The sequence below is a fragment of the Rana temporaria genome, chromosome 3 (assembly GCF_905171775.1).
Source record: "Rana temporaria chromosome 3, aRanTem1.1, whole genome shotgun sequence".
Classification (NCBI taxonomy): domain Eukaryota; kingdom Metazoa; phylum Chordata; class Amphibia; order Anura; family Ranidae; genus Rana; species Rana temporaria.
The window spans coordinates 416,781,265-416,802,737 of NC_053491.1; the positions used below are offsets into that span (position 1 = coordinate 416,781,265).

Below are 21,473 nucleotides of genomic sequence, written 5' to 3' on the forward strand. Positions count from 1 at the left end.
AGTAGGGCTGCAACTAACAATTATTTTCATAATCGATTAGTTGGCCGATTTAATGTTTCGATTAATCGAATAATAGCCTTAAAAAAAAAAATAGAATTTTTTTATTTTTTTGGGCCAATTTGTTGGGCAGATTACAAAGCACAAATTGCCTCAAAAACGCATTACATGCTTTTCTGCAGCTTCTCCATTGAAGTATATTGAACCAAAAAAAAAAAAAATAGCACCGTTTTGCGTTAAAAAGTCCTTGCCCTTTCCAAATACGCAGCAGCTGAAAAAAAAATCATGGATGTGAACGTGTCCCATAGGAAAACATGTAAATGAACTGTAGTGTGTTTCTGCAAAAAGCACCAAAAAACAGAGGTGTGAATCAGGGCCTGAGATGTTTAGTAACATAATGGGGTAAAAAAAAAAAAAAAAGTACAAAAAGACCAAATAATCGCCACTGTAAGGGGTTCATTTTTTTTACTGTGGGACAGTGAAAATAATATTTACAGTAGCGATTTGTTTTTTTGTACTATAAAGGGCTAATTTTTAGTTTTTTTTAACCCCATTATGTTACTGGCCGATTAATCGATTATGAAAATTGTAATTGATTAATTTCATAATGGATTCGTTGTCCATTAATCGATTCGTTGTTTCGGCCCTAATGTAAAGAGCTCTGGGAATGACAGTGCTGAGATTTTACTGCCAGAATACCCTAGACATTCAACAAACTGTAAAGTCATATCATTATCCAAAAAATATACCTGAATCCTAAGATATTTTTATGGGGCACAAGAACCCTTAAATTTAAAAAAACATTGCATCTACTGCTTGCTAATCATTTTGGAAATTGCCAGCTGAATTTCAAAAAACAACCTACCCTTGTGTGGCCAGCATAATACCAACTGCAGAAATCTCATTTTGAGAAATCTCCATGTTAATACTGTGCCTTTTTGGATTATGTCTCATTTGGCACTGCTTATTCCTTTCTTTCCCAGCCCTGATTGTTTATTCCTCCTTTTATTCAGCATTCCTGTAGTTCTTCACCTGTTTAAAGAAGATGTAAAACCTAACTGAAAGACATTTTTTTAACATTTGTTCGCATTTTAGTGGTGCTGATTTCTTAAAGCCTCTTTGCAGCTACTTTATGTCTACAATGCACTCTTGACAGTTACATGGAAAATCTCAGGATGGGGTTCCTGATGGTGACAACAGTGGACCATGTCTGTGTAGCGTATGTTAAAAAGTCAATTTGTAGTCTCTACTGGAATCCCATGTGACATGGTGACAACACAAAGGAGCACAATTGGGAGAGAGGGACAGTGTGTTGACATTCTATACCAGGAAGTACCTTCACAAGGTCTTTTCATGGGAGGATCACTTAGTATTTGTTTAATGAAAGCTGCTTTTTCAAGTTAAATTAACCTTTTAAAGCGGATCTTCACGGCATCTGAGCACCACAAACCAAGAACACTATTTAATGAATTTTTAGTATTTAAAGAAAACTCCCCCCTTCATGTCTCCATGCTTTAATTTGTTGAGAAATCACTTTATTAAACAACCCCCTAGCATTTCTGGCCATGGCCATCTTGAGTAAGGTCAAATGATTCATGTAGCATTTACTTACTTGAATCCATCTGCCCTTAGTACAAGTATGCAGGAGAGTACTGGGCTGAGAAAACCCCTTTTCCTGAAGATTCCTGGTATGTATGACATCATTTGCCTAGGCAAGAATCCAGGAAGTAACTGAAGAAATGTAAAACATACAAGTTTAAAACAAGTAAATATGATATACTTTTCTATATATTTACTAATGCTAGCAACACAAGGATTAAAAAGTATCGGTGTTGATTGGGAGAGTGGAATTCCGCTTTAAAGTTGATATGAGATTTTAATGATTAGCTTTACATCTACTTTAAACTCCTTCAACTTCTGCTTCAGTTCTGCTTTCACTTATCCACCACCTATTTTTCAGCAGTAGGATTTCTTTTATATCTTCCATCCTTTACAAGTTCTTTTTCTTTTTTCTGCATTGCACCGTCCTGTTGTCTTCTCCACGCACCCCATCCAAACTTTCCCTGTATGTTGTTCTCTGCCTTCCATTGTTTCTAGACTTACCGTACTTATAATACATCTAATTTACCTTTCATTCTTTCACTACCTACCTCTTTCCATTTTTCATCTATCGATCTTTGTTTGTCCTCTAGTTCTCTCATCCATTGGTTCCACTCTTGCCGTTGTTCTAAATTCTCTCATGAGTATGATGGTCTTCAAGATAATTTTTTCGACTCTTCTTTTCTTTTTCTTTTTTTTTCTTTTTTATTCTTGGGATCATTTGTTTCCGTAGTGCTCTCCTTTAACATTATGGACCATTATATTCTCTGTCTTTTCATTCTTTACGTTTCTGCCACTCTCCTTGCTGATCTTGAACCACTTCTATTTTGTTTCTTCATTCTAGTTTTGACCTCTCTCCTCTTCAGGACCTCAGTAGCCTGGATCTGATTCGTCCCCGGATCAGCCTGGTGTGCCAGATCGTGCGTGTGGGACACATGGAGCTCAAGGATGGGAAAAAACACACGTTTGGCCTCCGGAGGCCTTTTGGTGTTGCAGGTAATATCACTGATGCCTTTTGTAACATGTATAATTTAAGACTCCAACTTCAACCTGACTAGTTCAACTGTGAACATAATGAAGATTTTTAGCAAGCTTTTTCAGATTTCCTATCGACTTTATTTTTGAGGATACAGTATTACAAATACACTTTTGCTTTTGGGCCAGTGACATTATAGTCTAGGTTCTGTGAGAAGGATGTGGTCAGTGTAGACATTTGTTGTACATTGTACGGCGAATGGCACCTGGTCCCATCGCCGAGTAGCGTTTTGATACTTATGTGATTTAACGCTTAACAAAAATATTCAATAAACAATAATAAACATTGCAAAAGATCTGCTTCACTTAGTGGTAGCTAACCTGCTTAACACAAGTTAGAGAGGGGAGCTTAGTAAAGAATTTAATTTCCAGTATTTTGAGGAGTTTTTTTTTTTTGTTTTGCTGGCGGGGACATATGACAATGATTATATTTTCCCCCAAAAAATAATTTACATTTTTTCTACCTGTCAAATTTTATAATGTAACCAACCTTTGTAAAAGGTACCTATTAGTTATTATTGACCAGATATGGGTAATAAGTACCTGTTGAAGAGGAGAAATGGATAATACAAGTACTTTTGGTCATATAAGTGGAGGTACTTTTTGTGGCAAGTAAATCTTAATATTATGTATCTGTTACAGTAATGGACATATCTGATGTTATACATGGGAAGGTGGACGATGAGGAGAAACAACATTTTATAGCTTTTCATCCGTAAGTTGCGACTTTGTGTCATAACAAAAAAAAAGTCATTTATTTGGATACTGATCTCTGAACATTACTTGCGTCTCAGGATGGCCAAAGAAACTTACATCAGCCAGCGGCAGCTCATTATGTCTCCTCTGAGCTCTTCACGGGTATTGGCTGAGAATGAGCCTCTCCCCAGCATCTACAACAAGGTGATTGCAGCCAAAGAGATCAACCACAAGGGACAAGGTATTGAACCATTTCATGGAGGAGACTGCTGCAAACGTCTAGAGATGCTGTCACCTTAAGATTACTGCAAGCTGCTGATAAGTATGAAGGTCTTGGACACAGATGTGCCTGCATATAGCTCTTGCAGTTTTTAATACCTTTTGCGTCACTAAAAGGCCATGGTCTTATGATCCGAGCCATCTTCAGTATTTATAGTGTTTAAACTTGGCTGTCCCCTCCGTTCTTCCACATATTGTGATTGGACAATGAGTTGGAGCACCATATGGGCTTAGCGACACACTCTGACACTACCTGAAATTGTCAACGTGTTGTCTTGTCAAAACAGCCCAGCATTAATTTTAACCTGTGAAAACTGAAACCTGCTACAGTTATGTACAATTATCTGTCTGCATTTCCTTCCTGCCGGTTGCATTCAGTATTCTTAAAGTGACAGGTTCTCTTTAAGCCTAAAACTATGATTGCCTAATGAGCCTAATTGTGTTTTTTTTTCTGGTAGCTCATTTTAGTTCCATATGTCTAGAAAGGGTGGTGCTACACAACATTCTTTGATGCCACTGTACAATCTTTGCTATAGCTATGATCAGATTGCTGTTGGATAAAATTGGTCATGCATTTTAGAACACTCTCTGGTTGGCATTTGTAGGATCTTGCCAAAGGTCAGGACTGCCTGACAAGTACCCCTGTTTTAATGCCCGTCTAAACAGCATCCTATACCAGCTATTCCAGAAGGGCATAGCTAAGGGGGAATTCTTCAATAGTTACCAATAGCTCATAGCTTTTATAGCTTTTTTTTTTTAAATCAAATTTTGTGTTGCACCTTTATAACTGTTTTATGGTGAAGACCATCCACTGGAGATATGTTGCTGTTGCGGAAATATGGTATAGATACTTTCAAAAACCATCAAATTACCTGGATATCAGGGGTTGGAAACAAAAATATATGTATATTATGGATCTTGTGATAACTGTAGATCAATGTACATATCCATTTGGGATTTAATAGGGCACACAAATGGCATCTTTACAATAGAACTGCCTATTCAATCCGACAGTGGTCTTTGTTTATCCCACCCGGGACCTCTAGGACATCTGTCACTGAGTACTTGGCCAGGACATGCCCCACTCCAGAGTTGCCTTCAAAATAAACCCATCCAGTCCTATGTCACTCAAACATGCCTTTTCCCAGTCCTGTATTAAATCTGACTCATTGCTACTACATACCGTTTGTGGTGCACCCAATCACAGATGGACTTTCTGGAAACAGATGACTTGCTGTATATGACTTACAGTATTTTCTTAATTCTTTATGTCTATTCCAGCCAAATATATTCCTGAGATATGCTTATTTGGTTCGTTAGATGAGGAACTTTGGTCACACTACACTAGAATGTATTTGAGAGAATCACTATTTCTGGCACGCAAAGCAATAGATGTCAAGTGACTGCAGCTTTTCTCGCCTACAATAGCTCATTGGTTATTTCTAGTTAACCAAATACTCCTTTATGGAAAGGTTATTTATGGAAATAGAAACTGCCCTCTTAAGTTTCCGAAAATCTGGGATGCATGGTGTAATTCTACCCTAACTCTTATCTAGCCGAGACCCCTCAAAGCAAATTACCAGTATGATGAAGGTGGCAATCTGTACTATGCACTATATTCGGTTTTGTTTATGGATGTATGAGAAAAAATCGCACAAGGCAGTGATAAGCTTTCAATGTTGGCTTATTGGTACAAGTGCTCTTTCCACTCGCTGACTTTTTGAAATGTTGTTCGGATATGTGATCAATAAACAGAATTTTTTTTTCTTTATAGAACTACAAGTACTAATGCACAAAACATACAATGTAATGCTTTGCCTCGAACAACCAATCATGACCTATAGCCAATTTACTTGTACATATATGAAGCATCTTCTTAGCCTTGGAAAGTCCTCCACTTTTACAACTTCATTCTCTTTGAGTAAAGATTAGTTATTGATATTTTTATTACCCTCTCAGGGCTGTGGATTTCTCTTAAACTTCTCCCAGGAGATATTAATCAGGTACAGAAGGAATATTCTCACCTAGTGGATCGATCTACTGCGGTGGCCCGGAAAATGGGATTTCCAGAGATTATTCTGCCTGGTATGTGTGTCTCCTCATACCGGGTTAATAAAATGGCCCCATAGAAAGCTGCCTTCATAAATTGTTATATGGTGTTTTCTTTCTTTCTTCTTACAGGAGATGTTCGCAACGACATCTATGTTACTCTGATCCAGGGAGAGTTTGATAAAGGAAAGAAGAAAACGCCGAAGAATGTGGAAATCATGATGTCTGTGCACGATCAGGATGGATCAGTGTTGGAGGTATCACTGTCTTATATTTGAATGGTCACTGTCAGGTCTTGTAAAATTATATTGTAATCGTCTGTTTCTTTTCTGAGCAGAAATCTCTGTTACAGTTTGTTTATTGATTCCAGAAAGCTATTGCTCCTGGAGCGGGGCAGGAGGGGTTGCCAGAATACAAGTCTGTTGTGTATTACCAGGTTAAGCAGCCATCTTGGTATGAAACAATCAAGGTAAATCGTTCAATAATGTTTACACTTTTTTTTTTTTAATATGACTTGTAGGTTTGTTAAACCTTGAAGTTCCTGAAAAAACAAACTTTAATAGGTTCTAGTTGTACAGTGCATGGATTTCTAGTTTTGTGACCCATTCCAGTGTTTACATTTGTAGCACTACCCCAGCAGGAGCCACTTAGACTTTGCTGGTTCTTTCCCAGAGATTGGTGCAGAGACAGTAAGGCACAAAGCATTTCCACTCTCTCTCATGCTTAATAAGTAGTCTAGGGCAGTGGTCATCAACCCTGTCCTGCAGGGCCCACTAACAGGCCAGGTTTTATGTATTACCTTGGGGAGATGCAGTCTAGAATACTGCAATCACTGAGGAGCAAATGATATCAGCTGTGATGTATTTCAGTTATCTTGCAAACCTGGCCTGTTAGTGGGCCCTGCAGGACAGGGTTGATGACCACTGGTCTAGGGGATGTCTTTTTTATGCTTTATTTGCTGAAGAGACTTGGATATGGTGAGGGGTGGCATGGGATGAAGGACAAGAAATGTAGCATAGAGTCAAGTTTCTGAAAGGCCACTTTAGAGAGAGCAGATACTAGGACCTTCTAAAGATGGTATAATGCGCACACAGTCAGTAAGGCTCTGATTTCAGGTCCCTACTCACAATGCCATAGGATGATCGGTTGCCCCCTTTCCAATATCTATTGGGTAATCTTCAGTGAGTGAGATGCAACGCCTCAGACTCAGAGATACGACGACGTATCTGGAGATACGCCGTCGTATCTCCTACGTGAATCCGGGCCTATGTCGTTACCATAAGTAGTACGTAAAGTGTATTTACACTATTCCTTCAGTAGACAATGTAACAAGTTCGCTAGTGTGCTCTATGATGAAAGGGTTGAGAAAGGCTGGTCTAGACTGACACAGGACTATGCACTTTTCACCTACAACCCGGTGTCAGGGACTTAAAGTTTTATTGTGGAGTTAAGTTCCACTTCAAGTCGATCATAACGTTTCATAAATTTTGCCTATGCGGTTGGTTACATACAGCATTCAATAATGTAATGCAGCCACATTATTGAAATACAATTTGATTGGTTGTTGTAGGATATTTGACAGTCCCTTATTAAAGTCATATGTCAATTTTTTCCAGATTTTTCATAATTTTTCCTCTCTTATGTACACAGGTCTCCATACCAATAGAGGATGTCAGCCGCTGTCACCTTCGCTTCTCATTTCGGCACCGCTCATCTCAGGAATGTAAGCATCTCTTTTCTGCTAACTCTTTGCTTCAGTAAAGTATGTTATAGGCTGTTGTTGTGTTTAAAGTGAGACTGTTAGTAACATATGGGCTGTAAATAAACTACTGTATCTCCAAAACACTCCAGCATACATTATGATGTTCATCTTTTAACCACTTGCTTACCGGGCACATATACCCCCCTCCTGCCCAGGTGAAATTTCAGCTTCCGGCACTGCGTCGCTTTAACTGACAATTGCGCTGTCGTGCGACATGGCTCCCAAACAAAATTGGCGTCCTTTTTTCCCCACAAATAGAGCTTTCTTTTGGTGGTATTTGATCGCCTGTGCGGTTTTTATTTTTTGCGCTATAAACAAAAAAGAGCGACAATTTTGAAAAAAAATACAATATTTTTTACTTGTTGCTATAATAAATATCCCAGTTTTTAAAAAAAAACACATTTTTTTTTCTCAGTTTAGGGCGATACGTATTCTTCTACATATTTTTGGTAAAAAAAAAAAAAAATCGCAATAAGCGACTGGTTTGCGCAAAAGTTATAGCGCCTACAATATAGGGGACAGAATTATTATTTTTTTATTTTATTTTTTTTACTAGAAATGGCGGTCGATCTGCGATTTTTATTGCGACTGCGACGTTATGGCGGACACATCGGACACTTTTGAAACATTTTTGGCGCCATTCACATTTATACTGCGATCAGTGCTATAAAAATGCACTAATTACTGTATAAATGTGACTGGCAGGGAAGGGGTTAACACTAGGGGGTGAGGAAGGGGTTAAATGTGTATACTGCTTAGTGTTCTAACTGTGGGGGAGGGGGGGTGACTGGGGGGGTGACCGATCTGTGTCCCTATGTACAAGGGACACAGATCGGTCTCCTCTCCAGAGACAGCACCGCTGTCTCTGTGTGAGCCGGCAATGAGAAATGATCTCATATGTTTACATATGAGATCATCTCTCATTGGCCGCACAGATCGCATCGCAAACAGCCACTCTGATTGGCCGTTCGCAGCGATCTGTGATTGGCTGTGTCCAAGTGACACGGCCAACACAGACTTTCCCCGCAGCGTGCGCGGGGAACGCCCAAAGGGGCGGCCGTCAATTGACGGCCTGTTGGATATTCAGATCCGCGCTGAAGCCGTCATTCGGCTATAGCGCGGGTCTGTAGTGGTTAATAAAGTAGAACTCTGGCGTTCCATTAAAAAAAATGTAGGGGATGTCGTTATCAGCGTTTTCACTGCTAATTCATAAGCCTATAGCTTGTCCACACCTCGCCAGCGTACTGTTTTCTGGATTGAAAGAACTTCTTCTGCTACTGAAACCCTCCCACTTTGAGCTGCAGTGTCTGGGATGGGGAGCATGTGAGACACAAATGATGGATAATTTGGCTCAGTCAGGGAAACAAAGGGAAGTCTTTGGTGTACTATATGAGGCTTGTGCATCATCTCATTGATCTAAACTCTTCTATGTCCTTTTACTGCAGCTCGTGACAAATCCGAGAAGGTGTTTGGAGTGGCTTTTGTAAGACTGATGAACCACAATGGCACAACACTGAGAGACGGTACTCATGACCTCATCATTTATAAGGTAACAACCATTAATGTACTGACAGGTTGGGGGAAATTTACTAAAACCGGTGCACCCAGAATCTAGTGCAGCTGTGAGTGGTAACCAATCGGCTTCTAACTTTATTTTGTTTAATTAAGCCTTGACAATAAAACCTAGAAGTTAATTAGTTACCATGCACCGCTGCACCAGATCCTGTGTGCTCCACGTTTAGTAAACCTCCCCCCCCCCCCCCCCCCCCGTTGTGTCAGGTTGGAAAATAAAAATAAATGTTGCCCAAAGCAACCAGTCAGGTTAGAACTTTGTTTATGTAATAGGCTGATTTTGACAATTTGAGCTCTTATGTTTGAGATGTTTTCTTTACCTGAGTCTTATAATCTAAGTGGCAATATATTACATATTTGGTCTTCTGTTAAGTCATGCTTTAAGTTTTAAGTTTTAGCTGTGCATATAAAGATTTTTTTTTTTACAGAAAATTTTGATTTTATATTTAGGGTGACAGCAAAAAGTCAGATGATGCCAAGCTTTACTTGTTGCTCCCTGGGACTAAGGAGGAAGAAGAGGAAGTCCGTTCTCCACGAGGACATGCGCCCTCCCTCACCCCTACGAAGGATAGCTTCCAAATAAGCACATTGATCTGTTCCACTAAGCTTACACAAAATGGTGAGGAAAAGCACAACTTACTGAAAGGAACACTAAAGGCAAGATTTTTTTGGGGGTAAAATAACAAACATGTTATACTTACCTCCACTGTGCAGCTCGTTTTGCACAGAGTGGCCCCGATCCATGTCTTCTGGGGTCCCTCGGCGGCTGTCTCAGCTCCTCCTCGCAAAAGCTTTCCACCTTCATGCGAGCTCCATCGTCATTGGATGTGATTGACAGCGGCACCAGCCAATGGCTGCGCTGCTATCAATCCGTCCCACCTAGCCAATCAACAGCCAGGCTGGGAACCGAACAGGATGACGAGGACGCGCCTGGGACTTTCGAGGGGTGAGGTAAGTAAAACGGGGGCTCGGGGGGGCCGGTGCTGTCGGATGTTTTTTCACCTTAATGCATAGGATGCATTAAGGTAAAAAAAACATTTACCTTTAACAGCCCCTTTAATGAAGAAGCTTTTTTTGTATGTGCTCTGCTGTGCTATTTAGGAGTAGATGGAGCTTCTCGTATACAAGTGGCTTACTATTTCTCTACTAAGAAATAGAAGAGGGCAGAGTGCCGGTTCCTGGGGGTCTTGTGAACCATGAAGCAATGCAGGTTATTTATGACCGCGATACTCTATACTTTATATTTTTTATGAGTTATGGTTCTATTATTTAGGGAATGTGGGGGACTTCTAAGTATTACAATTCTGTGGCCAGCCTACAGATCTAGCTGTGGCTAAGTGGAGTACTCCAGAAATAGTTGTTTAGATAGTAGTGTGTCAATTACAACTAAGATTAATTATTTTCCCCAGGTGTCCCTAACTTCAGACCTGAGTGTTAAGTAGTTGCAAAGACATGAAGCATGAACAAAGCATATTCCTCTATAGTGTGTACTTGTCTCAATCCAGAGCACTAAATGTAATTTCTGTCTGCTGCCGCTTTCAGCATGAGTCAATTCTGACAGGTTTTCCTAACACCAAGAGAAAAATGGTGACTGGAGGGAGCTCCAGCACACAGCCTGTGGTTGACAGCCTCAGCTCTGTTTCTTTGTGATGTGTGAAGGGGTGTGTGTCCCTTCCCTAAAATCAGCTGACTCACTGAGTATAACTTCAGATCTACACCCCCTGCTTTTTAGAGTTGAGAGATCCTGTGTAACTTCTACACTTTGGATGTAGAGGATAGAAGGCTGTAGATAGACAGGTACAACGTATGAAGGATGATTTGTTTAATCTCTGTAAATCACCTGAGGCCAGTCACTTCACTGGGTGTATGTAAGGGTTTACAACCACCTTAAGCCATTCCCAAAGGTAAACCCTTAACCAGCATCTAGCTTCTAGGATTGGCCCTACACTGTTTGAATTTCATCCAATTCTTGCTAAAGTGCATCCAGGAAGTATTAACAGAGCTTCACTTTATACACAGTTCGTTATGTTACAGCCTTATTCCAAAATTGATTAAGTTTGAAATCTTTGCAAATTTATTAAAACTAAATGTACATAAGTATTCACATTCACTCATTGCCATGACACTCAAAATTGAGCTTGGGTGCATCCTGTCTCCACTGATCATCCAAAATGTAGGAAAAGTGAAGCGCTGTGAATACTTTCCGGATGCACTGTAAATCCAAATGCTAAGTGCCAAGTAAATCCAAATGCCAAATTGGAACTATGGGTGGACCTGTCAGCAACATGCGGCTGAACAAAACTTGACTAAAAAAATCTAAGGACATTTTTTGGTCAGAACAGTGACTGCACCCTATCAGATGAAGTCACTGTTCAGGTGTTCAATCAGTCATGGGTACTGCTGCTTCTTGAATACAGTAGCTAGCAGTGGAATTTCCTCTCCTACAGCCCACAGGCTGAACAAGATAAATTTAGCTATGCTTGGCTAGCTTCAAAGTAGTTTTTAAAGTAGAAGTTTTTCTTTTACCCTAATGCACAGGATCCCCCTTAGCCTCACCTTATACTTGCCTGAGCCCAATCTCGATCCAGTGCTGTGCCCGAGAGCAGCATCTCTCTGTCTCTCTCTCTGTCTCTCTCTCTCTCTTCACTAGATATAGAGGCGGCAGTGGGAGCCATTGGGTCCTGCTGCCGTCAATCACGGGCCTGTGGATAGAGAGTGGGGGGCAGGGCCGAGCTTTAATGAGTGTTTATATGGACACACACAGTGCAGCTCCCACAACTGTTCCCGTAGGAAGCGGCTTGCAGCTTGCTAAATTGCAGTTGATCTCTTAATCTGCTTCATGTAGGGTTTGCATTCCCATGAGTTGTGTGGGAATGCAAAATCAGATTTTTTTAGTTTTTTTTTTATTATTATTTTTACCTGCAGATGTAAACTTTCACTTTGTGCTAGTTTAGGCCCAAAACTAAATTTTGTATTCTTTTTCAATTACTCCCTGGCAGTCGATTTACTTGGCCTGTTAAATTGGCGGTCAAACCCCAGGCCTGTTTCTCAAGCACTCTGCAAACTCATGGAGGTGGATGGAGGGGAGATCATGAAGGTGAGTGATGAGCAGGAGCTTTGGAATTCTCATGTTGACTTTATTGATAATTGCCAGTGTGGGTTGCACAATATCACAATGTTTTTTTCAGGTAGACATTAGGGAATTCCTCAGTAGCATGCCATGATTTGGGCAGATGAAATAGTTTGCATGTAAATCGCATTTTCCCCTTCGTTTTAATATGAAGATGTTTGCAAAGCTTATATTTTGAATGATCAATTTGCTGGTTGGTGAGATTGCACACATGCACAGGTATAATAATGAATTGTGATTTGCCGTCCACCTTTTTTTTCAAATACATATTTAAAGCGGGGGTTCACCCAAAAAAAAAAATGTTAACATGACATTCAGCGAGTTGTCAGAATGACAATCTGCTGTTTTTTTTTTCAGTGCCGTACATACCGTATTTTCACCGCGGCTTCCGGTTATGTAATGTGCGGGACTGGGCGTTCCTAATTGATTGACATCCTTCCGACCGGCGCATACAGCGCGTCACGAGTTGCCGAAAGAAGCCGAACGTCGGTGTGCAGGCGACGTATAGAGCCGACTCGCAGTCTGGCTTCTTTCGGAAACTCGTGACGCGCTGTATGCGCCGGTCGGAAGGATGTCAATCAATTAGGAACGCCCAGTCCCGCACATTACATACCCGCAAGCGGCAGTGAAAATACGGTATGTACGGCACTGAAAAAAAAAAAAGCAGCGGATTGTCATTCTGACAACTCGGCTGAATGTCATGTTAAAAAACATTTTTTGGGTGAACCCCCGCTTTAATAAAATAACACAGTATTGCCAGAGCTTGATAGTTTTCTAAAGAGCGAGCACAACTGTTTACTTTCCGTCTCTCTCTCTCTGATTACACCTTTCCATAAAGCTTACATGGAGGGGCTCATATTCACTCAATGGTCTGTGTACACAGACATTTTTTTAATTTATTTGTATTTATTTTTTTAACAAGAAAAAAGATAGACAGGAAACCTGTCTGCCTCCTGGCTCCCTCTTTGTGATTGAAAACCTAATATAGAGTTCTCTGTACACAGCAGGAGTTAGGAAAAATTGGTCACTACTCTTATTCAGTTGGAGCTTGAGCTTCTGAGCTCTGTTAACTGCCATTTTTTTTATCAAAGCACATAAAGATTACTCTGCTCCACCTGCTGTCTGTACATTTAAATACAATATATTGTGATCTCAATGCACGACTCAAGTTTAACTCCAAATATTCCTGTCCGTTTAATATGTTTGCCCTGTTTTCCATGTGCTTAAGCTACCTCTGAGTTTGCTTTCTCTTTGGTCTCCTCAGTTTCTGCAAGACACATTGGATGCTCTCTTCAACATCATGATGGAGAACCCAGACAAGGAGAGCTGTGATGTTCTTGTGTTTGATGCACTGGTGAGATGGGTGACCGTGGTTCAGAACAAATGATCGTATACAGGAGTTTTACAATATTATGGAAACAAGTATGATAAAAGAACAAAGGGCCAGATTCACAAAATGGATACGCCGTCGTATCCCTGTTTCTATCTATGCGACTGATTCATAGAATTAGTTACGCATAGATAGCCCTAAGATCCGACAGGTGTAATTGTTTAACACTGTCGGATCTTAGGATGCAGTACCGCGGCCGCCGCTGGGGGGAGTTTGCGTCGTAAACCAGCGTCGGGTATGCAAATTAGGAGTTACGGCGATCCACGACGGATTTTCGCGTTCGATACGTCGCCGCTAGTCTAGTTTCCCGCCGCAAAGTTAGTCGTCGTTTTGGGTGCCCTAACTTTAGTCAGCAATCGTATTGCTGTCTAAAGTATGGCCGTCGTTCCCGCGTCGAAATTTAAAATTTAACGTCGTTTGCGTAACACATCCGGGAATACGGAAGTACGATACGCGCGTCGCCGTTCGAAAAAATTACGTCACGGCACGCAAAGCATGACGGGAATTGCGAAACGGAGTATGCGCAGTAGGTCCGGCGCGGGAGCGTGCCTTATTTAAATGGCACACACCCATTTGAATTGGCCTGCCTTGCGCCGGAGGCTGCCAGCGTAGTTTTCATCACAAGTGTGAATCAGGCACTTGCGATGAAAACTTGCGGCGGTGTAACGTATCTACGATATGTTTTGCCGCCGCTCACCCACGTGAATCTGGCCCAAAATCGTTGCCTAATATGGTGGTGGCCCGCCTTTGGCTTCCATGACCGTCTGAATTCTCCTGAGAATTTACAAATATTAGTCTTGGATGGTGGATAACTGGAATCTCATACCTCTCTTTGCAGTTGTGCCATACTTCCTTTTTTTTTTATTTGGATGATGGATTGATCAGTTCTCCGTGAGAGGTTCAAAGCTTGGGATATTGTTTTATAGAAATTGTAGTCACCGCTCCAGATGGGTATATGAAACAATCCGTGTCCTCTCAGAAAAGCCCAGGTGCCGGCAATGCACGAAGCAAAGTAGAGAATAATGTTTGGACAGCCGCACTCCGAAAAAACCTCTCGGCCGCCTTTCATTGGCAAAAACGTTTTAAACGCCACACATCACAGCAGAAAATTAGGGGGTGCAGCTGACACATTTCACATTATTAGTGCTTAGTCATAGCTATGACTAAGCACTAACTAATAGTGTGAAACGCCAATGAAAGGCGGCCGAGAGTTTTTTTCGGAGTGCGGCTGTCCAAACATTCTTTTCTACTTTGATATTTTTTTATAACCTAACCCTGCTTTAAAGTTCTCCACAACTTTTTCCCTGACCTGTCTGGTGTGTTCCTTGGCATTCATGAGGCTGTTTGTTCACGAAGGTTCTCTAACAAATGTCTGAGGGCTTCACAGAACAGCTGTATTTATAATGAGATTAAATTGAACACAGGTGGACTCCATTTTTACTAATTAGGTGACTTCTGAAGGCAATTGGTTCCACTAGATTTTATTTAGGGGTATCAGAGTAAAGGGGGGCTGAATACAAATGCACGCCACAGATTCTTATTTGTAAAAAAAATTTGAAAACCATTTTTATATATATATAGTGTGTGTGTGAAATATTTTTAAGGGGGATGAATACTTTTACAAGGCATTGTAATGCCTGGGCAGATACAGCATGGAAATAATTCTATGGTATAGTTATTTTGTTTGACACAATAATACAACCTGTTTAATATTCGGTTTTTGCCATCTTAGCCATTTAACCACTTGCCGACCGCCGCATGTACATGTACGTCCACAGAATGGCACGTACAGGCATATGGCCGTACATGTACGTCCCCGCCTTTCCGAGGGTCGGGGGTCCGATCGGGACCCCCCCCCCGCTACATGCGGCGGTCGGATACCCGCGGGGAGCGATCCGGGACGACGGCGCGGCTATTCGTTTCTAGCCGCTGCGTCGCGATTGCTCCCCGAAGCTGAAGAACGGGGAGAGCCGTATGTAAACACGGCTTCCCCAGGCTTCACTGTGGCGGCTGCATCGATCGAGTGATCCCTTTTATAGGGAGACTCGATCAATGTCAGTCCTACAGCCACACCCCCCTACAGTTGTAAACACACACTAGGTGAACCCTAAGGCCCCTTTCAGACTGGGGCGGGAGCTGCGGTGGCGGTATAACGCCGCTAAAAATAGCGGCGCTGTACCGCCGGGATTGCCGTGGAAATCAGCCGCTAGCGGTGCGGTATTAACCCCCGCTAGCGGCCGATAAAGGGTTAATACCGCCCGCAATGCGCCTATATAGAGGCGCATTGCGGGCGGTATTGCCGCGGTTCCCATTGTTTTCAATGGGAAGGAGCGGTGAAGGAGCGGTATACATGCCGCTCCTCTCACCGCTCCAAAGATGCTGCTGACAGGAGATTTTTTTGTCTCCCGCCAGCGCATCGCCTCAGTGTGAAAGCCCTTCGGCTTTCACATTGAGGTAGCTGGGCAGGAGTTTTTCAGGCCGGATAGCAGCGCTATTTTTAGCGCTTTACCGCCTGAAAAACTCCTCAATGTGAAAGGGGCCTTACTCCTACAGCGCCCCCTGTGGTTAACTCCCAAACTGCAACTGTCATTTTTACAATAAACCATGCAATTTAAATGCATTTTTTGCTGTGAAAATTACAATGGTCCCAAAAATGTGTCAAAATTGTCCGAAGTGTCCGCCATAATGTCGCAGTCACAAAAAAAATCGCTGATCGCCGCCATTAGTAGTAAAAAAATTTTTTTTTATAAAAATGCAATAAAACTATCCCCTATTTTGTAAACGCTATAATATATATGATTCATAAAAATGTGAACAGCCCACTTACTTATAAAGAGTATGCTTGTTGTACACATGGAAACTTTTCTGCCACGGCAAGCAAAATGCACTTCAGACTGTAAACTCTGAGCCGTTCCTTGCAGTTCTAAGTCATGAATAATGTGCTGTGTTTCCTTTATAATAGAAATCTCTCTGTCTGCTGATATTGTGTTAAATTTCCTTTTATACGGTTCTGTGTTTTAGATGTATTTATTTCTCAGTCTCTGATTTATTTTTATTTTTTTCAGGTTTTCATTATTTCTCTGATCGCAGATATTAAATTTCAGCACTTTAATCCGGTCCTGGAGACCTATATTAATAAGCACTTCAGTACGACGCTGGCTTATGAGTGAGTAATAAATATTTTTTCTTAATGTGGATGTGTTTGTAACCTTACGCCTTTTTTTTGTATCAAGGAAGAGTGATATGTGGTAACTTGAAAAAGGCCAACCTCATCTTCTATCGGCATAAAAATCCTTACTGTCTTATTAGATAAGCCATTGAGACTTAAAGGGGTTGTAAAGGTTTGCTTTTTATTTTCTAAATGGCTTCCTTTACCTTAGTGCAGTCCTCCTTCACTTACCCCATCCTTCCATTTTGCTTTTAAATGTCCTTATTTCTTCTGAGAAATCCTCACCTCTGTCTGTAACTACACACAATAATGCAAGGCTTTCTCCCTGGTGTGGAGTGTCGTGCTCGCCCCCTCCCTTGGACTACAGGAGAGTCAGGACGCTCTCTACGTTGCAGATAGAGAAAGGAGCTGTGTGTTAGTGGGCGTCCTGACCCTTCTGTAGTTCAAGGGAGGGGGCGAGCACGACACTCCACACCAGGGAGAAAGCCTTGCATTACGGTGTGGAGTTACAGACAGAAGAACAGGAAGTGAGGATTTCTCAGAAGAAATAAGGACATTTAAAAGCAAAATGGAAGGATGAGGTAAGTGAAGGAGGACTGCACTAAGGTAAAGGAAGCTATTTAGGAAATGTTGTACCTTTACAACCCCTTTAAGCTAGTGCATTGTTGGTTCACTTAACTTTTCCTTCAATTTTCTTTCTAAATATTTTTTTTTCTTTGTTTTCTTTGTCTGAATTTCTCACTTTCTGTTCCTCCTCCTCAATGTTGGACTTCACGCTGCTTAAAGTGGAGGTTCACCCGGAAATAACATTTTTTAACCTTAGATTCATGCTCATTTTGTCTAGGGGAATCGGCTAGTTGTTTTAAAATCGAAGCTGTACTTACCGTTGTAGAGAGCGATCTTCTCTGCCGCTTCCGGGTATGGGCTGCGGGACTGGGCGTTCCTATTTTGATTGACAGTCTTCCAACAGGCTTCCGACGGTCACATCCATCGCGTCACGATTTTCCGAAAGTAGCCGAACGTCGGTGCGCAGTATAGAGCCGCACCGACGTTCAGCTTCTTTCGGCTACTCGTGACGCGATGGATGCGACCGTCGGAAGCCTGTCGGAAGACTGTCAATCAAAATAGGAACGCCCGCTCCCGAAGACCATACCCGGAAGCGGCGGAGAAGATCGCTCTCTACAACGGTAAGTACAGCTTCGATTTTAAAACAACTAGCCGATTCCCCTAGACAAAATGAGCCTCAATCTAAGGGTAACATTTTTTTTATGGGTGAACTCCCGCTTTAATATGACTTTATTCGGAAATGCTAGTTGCCTGGCCGTCTAGCTTCAGAATTTTCTAAATGTGTGGCAGCCATTAGTAGATAACAAGATCTGTTCTATAGGTTCACTGTGCACTTGTCTCCTGTCTGCAGGAAGCTGATTAAGGTTCTTACATGGTATGTGAGGAGTGCGGACGACCCGTGTCGCAGAGAGATGCTCTTTTCCTCTCTTAAAGCCATAAAGTATCTTTTCAGATTTATAGTCCAGTCCAGGGTACTCTACCTCAGGTACGGCTTTCTATGGTAGCATGTTATCATCTCATTTATGTATTTTGCAAAAAACTGTGCTTGAAGGGTAACTGTGGCTAAATTAAACCTTTTTAAAACATTTACACTGAAATGTGACCGCTTCCACATTTGCTCTGACTATAGAGCATGGGCACCCCTTTATATTAATATATATTATATTGTAATATTTAATATATTATGGAATGTGCCCATATTTTATTAGTGACACCTTGGTTCATCTTGGGTTTCTGCAATCATTGGGGCAGATCCACGTACCTGCGCGTAATCTTCCGCCGGGCGCAGCGTATCTTGGATACACTACGCCGCCGCACCTTTTTTTTTTATTTCGAATCCACAAAGAATTTGCGCCGTAAGTTACGGCGGCGTAGTGTATCTTTGGCGGCGTAAGGGCGCGGAATTCAAATGGCGTGTTTTATGTTAATACGTCGTGACCCGACGTAAACAACATTTTTTTTTAACTGCGCATGCGCCGTCCGTGGGGGTATCCCAGTGCGCATGCTCGAAATTAACCCGGAACAAGCCAATGCTCACGACGGTGACGTCATTCTACGCAAATCCCTATTCGCGAACGACTTGCGCAAACGACGTAAAAAATTCAAAATTGTAGGCGGGAACGCCGGCCATACTTAACATTGAGTATGCCTCATAACAGCAGCTTCAACTATACGCCGGAAAAAGCCGAACACAAACGGCGTCAAAAAATTCGCCGGACGTACGTTCGTGGATCGCCGTAAATAGCTAATTTACATACTCGACGCGGAATTCGACGGAAACGCCACCTAGCGGCCGCCGTAAAATTGCATCTAAGATCCGACGGCGTACTAAGACGTACGCCTGTCGAATCGATCCCAGATGCCGTCATATCTTGTTTTGTAGATACAAAACAAAGATACGACGCAGGAAATTTAAAATTAAGCGCAATTCTTTTGTGGATCTGCCCCGTTATCTTTTGCACTGTTACATCAAATAATCTCAACATTCTATGATTACAGGTTTTATGGTCAGGACGAGGGGAACGACCAGTTCAATGATTCCATACGCCAGCTCTTCCTTTCCTTTAATGAGCTGATGGACCGGCCATTGGAGGAAGCTGTGAAGATTAAGGTGTGTTACCAGTAAAAGGCCTAGGTAGGCCATATTGTCACAAATCGATACTACAGACCTCTTTCCTTAAAATAGTTAGTGTAGTACAATCACCGTGTGTTCTGTTATAGGCAGCAGCATTGAAGTATCTTCCAGGCATTATTAATCACTTGAAGACCGTGTTTGATCCTGTGGAACTGAGGTAAGTAACACAAATACATGAACACAGTATAATTTATGTTGCACAGTTATAATATGAAGAGGTACCATGTCTTTTTAAGTGATGGATAAAAAAGGTAACACTAAACTAAGGATTAAATGAATGCACTGGCTGAAGTTTGTTGCTTTGTAAAGCTTGGTGTTCTAAAACCATCTATAATAGCATATAGAGCAGTGGTTCTCAACCTGGGGGTCAAATGATGATTTGCCTGGGCTGTTCCTGAAGCCTGCACCGCTCTCCCAGCCTTTTTTTTGCGGCTGCCCAGCAGGGCCGTCACTGGAGCCTGTGGCTGCCCAGCTGGGCTGTTCCTGGAGCTCGCGGCCGCCCACTCAGCCTCTTCGTAGCCGCTCATTCAGTTCACGGCATGGGTGGAGGGCAGAGACCAGAGGTCAGCTGGTGAGAAATGTGAAGTGGGAGGGGCTGGAGGAGACACTATCTCCTGATTTCGGCATAGGTGTCACTGCTGCGAGACACCACAGATCTAAAGACACAGTGAAGCCGGAGACACAGTGAGTAACACTACTTGTGATAAGAATTGCCATTAAAAGTCCTCACTACAGTTCTCAGGAACAAAGGAAATGGCTAGAGAGAGTGATGGGGGGGAAAAATTTGCCCACTTCAATGAATGCGATACCTGGACTGACATTGGTGACGTCAGCAGAGAGTGGACTTCTGGCTTTACATTTCCACAATCTGTAAAATCTTTTACTTGATATTGTTCTCTTTCAGTGTCCTCTTTGCCAAGTTCATGCAGAGTGTTCCACCAGACCAGCTTGTCCATCAGACCCTGACCAGCATGTGCAAAGTGGTGGAGAGTGACCTGTTTCTGCAACAAGGTGAGCACTACATTTTCCATGCTGAAATCAGGAACGTTATTTAAAATTATTTTCTTTAGAATAAACTCATCATTTTAGTCTACAGAAAGGCATTTTAATAGATTTTGTTGTTAGAGGTTGTAAAAAAAAATCTAATACTAGTACTAGCTCATTATGAAACGCTTTCCTTAGAACAAAGCCTCCACAGCGGCTCCCGCACACCGCTGAGATGGCTTACATCTTCCCCAATATTTTTTCTGGGTTCCCGGGCTGTGAGTGGCTGGACCCGTGGTCACGACACACGGCTCTGAAGAAACAACACATGCGGCCGCCGTTCCTTCAGAGCTGATGACATCATCGGCAAGGTATACAGTAAATATTTCCTAAACGGTGCAAGTTTAGGAGATATTTACAATACCTATAGGCAAACCTCATTATAGGCTTACCTATAGGTACAAAAAAAACCAGGGGAGTTTACTTCCTCTTTAAGCCCCGTTCACACCTAAGCATTTTGGAATCAAAAGCGGAATCGTGCGATTCTGCCTACATTTCCAGAATCGCCTCAAAATGTGCAACACGCTTGTGATGTTTTTATTTCTTAATGGCACCCAAACGCAGTGCAACTTTGCCGTGCGACAAAACATGCGAAAATCATGGCAAACCACGCGTCGCCAGACGTGCTTATCTGAGTGCCAAAATTTGGTACATGAGCTTCTTTGCCATGATGAACATGCATAGAGCAGCCCATTCAAGTGAATGGGCTGCCCTATGTGCAACATGCAGAAAAAAAATCGCCAGCGAGAAAACCCGTTTCTGCTACGCAAAGTGTGGATGGGGCCTTAGAGCTTTTATCAGGTTTTTTACTGTGTTGAGGAGATCCACCCCTCTATTTTGGCTTTCTGCTATGTACTGGATTACTTGATTTTTAATAGATATAGGGCCAGATTCACGTAGGGAGCGCGTATTTGTGAGTGGGCGTAACGTATCCTATTTACGCTACGCCTTCGCAACTTTGACAGGCAAGTGCAGTATTTTCTCACTTCGTCTTTCAGGACAGCACCTGGAGAGAGAGCGCAGCTCCACCCACTTCCCAGGAAACACTGC

General features: G+C 42.0%; 1 protein-coding gene across 1 annotated transcript in view; it reads left to right on the forward strand.

The window, feature by feature from the left end:
* DOCK5 (dedicator of cytokinesis 5) overlaps positions 1-21,473 on the forward strand; it is a 187,757-nt gene that overhangs the window by 117,320 nt on the left and 48,964 nt on the right. Inside the window, 16 exon segments of the mRNA XM_040346102.1 lie at positions 2,463-2,592; positions 3,274-3,346; positions 3,426-3,568; positions 5,566-5,691; positions 5,788-5,912; positions 6,026-6,124; positions 7,306-7,378; positions 8,863-8,966; positions 9,440-9,608; positions 11,989-12,086; positions 13,384-13,473; positions 16,575-16,675; positions 18,096-18,230; positions 19,244-19,355; positions 19,466-19,536; positions 20,284-20,390. Of these exon segments, the coding sequence (XP_040202036.1) occupies positions 2,463-2,592; positions 3,274-3,346; positions 3,426-3,568; positions 5,566-5,691; positions 5,788-5,912; positions 6,026-6,124; positions 7,306-7,378; positions 8,863-8,966; positions 9,440-9,608; positions 11,989-12,086; positions 13,384-13,473; positions 16,575-16,675; positions 18,096-18,230; positions 19,244-19,355; positions 19,466-19,536; positions 20,284-20,390 (1,756 nt within the window).